We start from the raw sequence: 7,620 nt of genomic DNA on the forward strand, positions 1-7,620 counted from the left end.
GCCCCTCAGGCCCCTGGGGGGCCAGACCCACCATTTATACAAAATTTGTTCTTCTTCACCCAAGGATGCTCCACACCAAATTTTGTTAAAATCTGCTCAGTGGTTCATGACTAGTAGTGTAAAGTTGACGGACGACTGAGGCTGGGGTATGGCATAAATAAGCTCACCATGGTCCTTCGGACTGCAATGTAAGCATCATTTCACAGTACTTTACATGGGGAAACTTTCACTCTTCACTGGATTATTCTATATATCGCCCAGCATTATTTTTCTCCCTTCATTTGTTGACTAGTATATATAGTGGATTTTAGTATTTGTTATGACTAGTATATATAGTGGATTTTAGTATTTGCAGCCAGGATGGATTCATTGTGGAAGGTGCAAAAGACAAAAGTTTAACTGCAGCAAACGTTTTCCTGTTCTCTTTTAATGTCAATCAATGTGATCAATCTAACTGTGTCAGGTGTCATGTAAGATGAAATACCTTTTGGTGTCCTGGAAGTGAATTCCGTATCAAAGTAAAATGCATCATCTGTCTGTACAACAGCTGGTTTGAAGGGCGGGTTAGTTTTCCGGGTCATCAGTCTATCAAAGTCTATTGTGGAGAAAAATGGCTGTGTTTTGATGTCTTCAATACCGTTAACGCCCATTCCTGTGTGAAGAAATGGAATGATCATAAAACATGAAGTCTCTTGTTACGACATTTTTACTTCAAGAAACAAAATCCTCAGTGGGCCTATATTGCCCTATAACAGTTACGTCGACATTTCAAGTCAGAAGGGAGGAATCCCCAGGTTTTCAGGATGCGTAGAACATACAAGCGTCATCAGCAAACTGATCAGTGATGCCAAGCAGAAAAAAGGTAACCTGACAGTGGTATGGTTAGACCTTGCAAACGCCTATGGATCTGTACCACACAAACTGAATGAGGCAGCCCTGGACCATTATCATATTCCGGAGCACATCCGGGAAATGATAATGAGCTACTTGGGAGGGATACAGTTGCGGTTTACAGTTGGGGAGAGCACTACAGCGTGGCAAGACCTGGAAAAGGGAATAGTTACAGGATGTACCATTTCACCTATACTCTTCATCATGGGAATGAATATCATCATCAAGGCAGAGGAGAGAGAAACCAGAGGACCGAGAATGGAGTCTGGCATCTATCAACCAGCCAATAGAGGCTTCATGGATGACCTAACGATCACTACCACCACACATGTACAGGCCAAATTGGTCTTGTCCGCGCTGGAGGAGGTGGTTACATGGGCACGGATGCAGTTCAAACCTCGGAAATCACATTGCATGATTATGAGGAATGGCAGACTCAGCCGACAGTTTGTACTGAAGGTCAAAGAGGAGATACCTTCAATCATTGGCGGCCCCATAAAGTGCCTAGGGAAATGGTTTGATGACACATGCAGTGACAGCCAGAACCACAAGAACACCCAAAGTCAAGTGTGCCAGTGGATGAAGAAGATCAACAGGTCAGGACTTCCAGGGAAGTACAAAGCATGGATATACCAGCATGGCATGCTACCAAGGCTCACATGGCTGCTGCTACTGTATGAAATACCAACCTCAACAGTAGAAGGGTTAGAGAAGATGGTGAATGGGTACCTGCGGAAGTGGCTTGGGGTCCCACCAAGTTTCACATCAGTTGGGCTGTACAGTTGTTCGGCAGAACTACAACTACCATTCAAATCTGTTGTTGAAGAGTTTGAAGTAGCAAAATGCAGGCTGGTGATGACTCTGAGGGACTCCAAAGACGTGAAAATCAGCGAGGCAGGGATACAGACAAGAACAGGGAGAAGGTGGTCAGCAAGCACTGCAGTTGGTGAAGCAGAGAGTATGCTCGAGTTGAAGGATATCATCAGGAACACCAGATTATCATTTCTGCTACGATCCGTGTATGACACGCTACCATCTCCTGTTAACCTGCATCAGTGGGGATTGACGAAGGATCCTTGCTGCAAACTATGCTGAGGAAGAGGAACAATGGCTCATATATTGTCTGGTTGCAAAGAAGCATGACAGGGTAGATACCGATGGAGGCATGACAACGTCTTGCGGGTCCTAGCAGATATTCTTGAAGTGGAAGGAAGGAAGAAAAGAACTGGTGTAAGAACAAACCAGGCTGGTATCAAGTTTGTGAAACCAGGGGAGAAAGCCACAGTGAAGCCTCGAAGCGCCTCATCCATCTTTGAACGGGCGTCAACATGGGAGATGAAGTTTGACCTTGACAGGAAGCTTGTGTTTCCAGGAATAGTGGAAACAACACTGAGGCCCGACAAGGTAATATGGACAGAGCAATCCAGACACCTCATCTCCATAGAGCTCACCGTACCATGGGAGGAAGGCTGCGAGGAAGCCCAAGAGAGGAAGAAAGCCAAGTATGATGAGCTAATGGAAAAGTGCAGGAGCAGAGGATGGACAGTATGGCAGTTTCCAGTGGAGGTTGGCTGTAGAGGTTTCCCCGCATAGTTAGTGTGGAGGACACTACAGTCGACAGGACTCACTGGGAGGGCAAGAGCTACCGCCATCAGACGATTGGGAGAAGCTGCAGAGAGAGCATCGTGCTGGCTATGGCACAAACGCGAAGAGCCAATGTGGAAGCCGACATAGACGAGTAGTGGTTTGGCCACCACTACTGACCCATCAGCCGGAGGATGTAGTGATTAAGGATCGAAACATCTGAAGAGGGCTGGCCATCACCTGATGACGTCAAATGAGGCTTCGCGACTAGAATGACAGCAGTGACAGACTACAAGTCAAGGATGTCACAAGATGCAGAATTACCATCATCTGTAAGCAATCATCGCTGACCTGGATATATGAGTAATCATGACAAATATTCTTATTTAAAAGTAATAATGCAAATATCGTGGCAGCCCGATTGCATGTATGGGGCATTTCTGAGTTATGACACAGAGAGGAAGCTGCCAAAAATGGGGCAAGATCCCTAGGCTAAGAAGACTGTTGAAAGTTGAGTAATATAATTTAGTGATGTTACACAACTGAGTCCTCAGGGGAACCTGTGTATGTAATTTGATTGGTGATGTACTTTCTGAGAAAATGTGAAATTTGTCAAAGGTCAAAGCATAGGTCACAGTGAGGTCATAGTGACCTTCTTCTTGCACTCTGCACTCCGCCATCCCAAGATGTCCTTGTACAGCAAATCTGGTTACTTCAGGTGAAAAACGATAGAAGCTATGTCCTTGACAGAAGGATGGAAGGAGTGCAAACCTATAGTCCCCCCAGGAACCAGTGGGGGACCTTTATGTGATACAGATCAAAAAGTAATATGCCTTGCCATTCTATATACATGTATATCTCAAACATTTCATCGAGATATCTTCAAAAGTTATGGCCTTCACAATGTATCTGACCTTTCACCTCAATGTGACTAGCTTGACTGTACGGACCAAATAGTGGTTGCCGACAAACTGCCTTGCCATCCTCCTACTTATACATGTACTCCTTAGATTTAATTGAGATGTCCTCAGTGAGTCAAAAGCTATAGCAGGTACAATGAATTTGACCTTTGACCTCAATGTGACCATGACCTTGGTTGTAGGGACACTTGAGTGGTATTAAACACACCACATTATAATTACCACCCTACATATATCCCATCAATTTCAATGAAATATCTTCAGTCAAAAGTTTTAGCCTCGATAATGAATTTGACCTTTGACCTTACAGGCACAGGCCCAAATGTGGAAAGTCACACTTGTACACTGCCTGTCCATCCGACATATATCCCTTAAATTTCATTGAGTAACAAATTATGGTCTGGACAAACAATTTGGATGGACGACAATGCTGCAAATATATATTCCCTCAAATTTCATCGAGAACAAAAATTCTTTTTATAATTTAAAGCTGACTATCTTTACCTAGTCTGTTCTGAGGATTCCGCTTGAACAGTGCTCTCAGCAGTGACTGTGCCTCAGGAGACAAAAACTGTGGCATTCCTAGTTTTGCTCTGAAACCAAAAATAAAGTTTTTAAAACAAATGCCTATAACTGATAGTACAGAAGGATTTGTTTTAAAGTTTTTAACATGCTTGACCCTATAAGGTCATTTATTTGAACAAATATGATAGCTTTTCATATCCACGCATACTACTGGCTAAATACAATCACCTTAGGCCTCTAGCTGACTCAGAAGAAGTTGCTTAAAAGTAAACATATTTGAACTCTGTAACACTAAATATGGGTGAAGCTTATTCATTTGTCAAACTTGATACTCTTCATCTAAGCAAACTACAGGCAAAATATCATCCTTGGCCTTTTACTTATCTAGATGAAATCGTTTTAAATGTTTTGAACACATTTCATCCATGTGAACTTAAAAGAAGGCTAAGGTAAGATAGCCCTTCAATCACATTTACTACAATATTGCTTCACAATGATCTAATGACCTTGACCTTTGACCATACACCAACAGGCAACTAAAATCAAACAAATCAATTTACTGTTGCAAACAAGAGGCCCAATAGGCCTGCATCACTCACCTGGTATTAATCTCACAATTGTAACCTTAAAAGTGGACTAAAATAAAGCTACAAGCAACACATCAGTGTCTTAACTCAAAGCCATTCAAAAGAAGATGTTCAAAGACTTAAACATATTTGACCCTGTGACCTTTGAGTCAATAATAATAAATGATAATTTGAGGTTCTTATATACCGCTTTATCACAACCTAGTTGGTAGGTCGTCTTAAAGCGGTTCACAAATTATTATTCATGGTTATAGGGCCTTTGCAACCAGCTAATATCTTTCTCAACTCCCTGAGGAGTATACAGCCGGTGCTGCCACTTCGGCACTCACAGCTAGCATTCAACAATTCTAGCACTGCCCAACCACATACTCATTTACAGCTGAGTAGACTGGAACAAGCGGAGAAAAGTATCTTGTTTAAAGATACAACAGAGTGCCGTAACGTGACTTGAACCAGCAACTTGGGTCACGAGTGCGGCGTCCTACCACTAGACTAAAGCGCCTACATCAAACAAGGACATTAAAGTGGCTCTACACATTGTCATTAGTAGTGCTGGGAATCGGTCAGATAGTCAACATCTATAAACGGAACTCCATAATCGATCGATAATCGTTTTAAATGACCTACTCATGTAACATAAGAGCCTGGCCGATTTATTATCTGATGTAAATGTGCCGACTGATGAGAAAATGCTCGTTTCCGTAATTTAGGTGGAAGGAAGGATTCAATTATATCTTGTATAATTTTAATAATTTATCCAAAAAAACCACTTCTGCTAGCTTCATTTTACTAGCTTTCAAATATGGCGGTTTCGGTTGATACAAAATGCGAATGTATGTATTATATGAAAAAAATACAAGTGACGCAACGAAAAGCAATTCCGATTTTTCCCCCATATAAAATTCTATATATATATTAACCACCTTTATAATGTCGGTGCAGATGTTGCGTCAAGTTAGAAAAGGAAAAATCATTATTAATCCATTTTTGCACGACATAATGCAGAATTTATCATGGATTTGTAAAAAGAGGTATTTTTTTAATCTGTCAACATTTAAATTTATGTATGAATGCTAAATTTCATCAAAATCCGAACTTTGAAAATGTGGGTAAATCGCTGATGGGAAGGTTGAGGTTACAAGGTTCTTGTCGTAAGGTTCTTGCCATGTAAACCTCTAACATTGTTGAAGTATTCACTGACCACTGACATTGACTATGTGACACTTGAATGTGGACATGGTTTCAAGCGAGAATTTACACAATATTTGACATAGAATTACACATTACAACTGTTTTTTGGAATTTTAATTCTTCATTACAATTGAACATATTCGATCTTTCATCAGCAAAATCGATTATTGGAACGGACCCTTTTCAAACTCGATTTAATCGATGTTTCCGATTATCAGTCCACCACTAGTCATTAGTTTCCATTTTTGCGACGTACAGCAGATTGAACTTTCTCAGTAACACCGGGTTAACAATAGTACACGTGTGTGACGATGATATGTGAACACCCCATATCGAGACTAGGAAATGTGTAATCACACGTACTTCAGAAATAAATCTTCTGATAAAAAGACATGCTGATCCACGGAAAGACGCTGACATTTTACCAGATGACTTCAAGAAGGTCATATATGAAGCACATGGAATGCAGACTGATGTGTTTTGTGTACTGAACTCACATGTGTATATCACATGCTTACAGGAGTTAACAAGCTCAAGGTTAGATAGACGCTGTCGAGCGAGTTATGCTCTTTGGAGTAAAGAGTTTTTACAAATGCAGTGCATTTTTCTCTGTGCAAATAGTGTTTTGTAAAATATCAAGATCCCTATGAAAATCCATGTGTAGGTACACATGAGACGGCATACCATGCGATAGCCTCTGGTTACATATATATGTACCCGACAAATCAATAAACCATGAGCTAGCGGGTTCTGGAATGATGTCCAAATTAAAGTGTACATGATTGAGAGTAATTTGGTTCCTTAAAAGAACAATAAATTGACAATTTCGATACTATTATTTTCATTTTTTCCCATTATTTTTTATATATGTATGTAAAAAGAGATAACTGTCATTATGTCAATTTTATCCCTCTGCAAAACGTTTCTGATTATTCATGGAAGAAAACTCTCACAGAGATATAGGTGATTGTTTAAGGTAACATAAATTAATAACTAGAATTTTGTTTGTGTGAACAACAAGAGGCCCAATGGGCCTGCATCGCTCACCTGGTTTTAATTTCACACTTGTAATCTTAACCCTTAGGCTGCTATGCACGGCATGTTGTTTTGAAAAGTCGGGCCGTCGGTGCTACGCATGGCATATGTCGTTTCTCGGTCTGTTGGTTTTGATCGGTAGCCAGGAAGTGTGAAGTTGGGTTGTTGCTATTCCAAACCCGAACGTGTATAGTAGAAGGCTTCTGATTGGTTGTTTTGTCACTACTTTCGATATTCACGGCAGTGTACCCTAGTAATAACCAAAGGTGTGCGAGAGAATTTCAAACTCGAAAAAAAAGTCATAAAAGGGCGGACATGTAGATTGAAATGATGAATATGATGGTAAACATTTATTCTCCAGCGTCACCTACGATGATAATAAAGGTTTTGAAGGGTTTGACATGGATGATGTGGAAATGCTTCGTGTAACATTATATGTATTTTTCCAATAAACGGCTTTGTGCCCTACGCAAACAGGAAAATATTGACGGACCGAGACACACATGTCGTCTGCAGGTGAGGCCGAATTGAACATTGACATCGATACGTTTATAGCCGATTTATTTCTTGTAACTTTTTATCGATGATTTAATCATAAACTAGACCGTAGCTAAGATATATCTATATGCCGACTGTGACAGTAAATGTAATGAATGGCGACCTGAAACCTGTAGCAAATCACATGTAATTCTTGACGAAATACCTGACCTTTTTACCTGAGAATCTCCGCGTAAATATACAGCGTTTTAAGTCAACAAGAGGCCCAATGGGCCTGAATCGCTCACCTGGTATTAATCTCACACTTGTAATCTTAAAAATGGACTAAAATGCAGCTACAGGAAGAATATCAGTGTTTGATTCATAAGAGCCTATTAAAAGATTTAAAC

The 7,620-nt window shown here is 40.6% G+C and overlaps 1 protein-coding gene across 1 annotated transcript in view; it reads right to left on the minus strand.

Annotated features, from left to right (window-relative positions):
- The window catches only part of LOC110453429 (ribosomal protein S6 kinase alpha-3-like), an 80,723-nt gene that overhangs the window by 41,748 nt on the left and 31,355 nt on the right, over positions 1-7,620 (minus strand). The window contains exons 10-11 of the mRNA XM_021502371.1: positions 3,900-3,988; positions 485-652 (exon numbers count right to left, since the gene is read on the minus strand). Coding sequence (XP_021358046.1) covers positions 485-652; positions 3,900-3,988 — 257 coding nt within the window. The remainder of the gene's footprint in view (positions 1-484; positions 653-3,899; positions 3,989-7,620) is intronic.

Source organism: Mizuhopecten yessoensis, unplaced genomic scaffold, assembly GCF_002113885.1.
Source record: "Mizuhopecten yessoensis strain PY_sf001 unplaced genomic scaffold, ASM211388v2 scaffold7285, whole genome shotgun sequence".
NCBI lineage: Eukaryota > Metazoa > Mollusca > Bivalvia > Pectinida > Pectinidae > Mizuhopecten > Mizuhopecten yessoensis.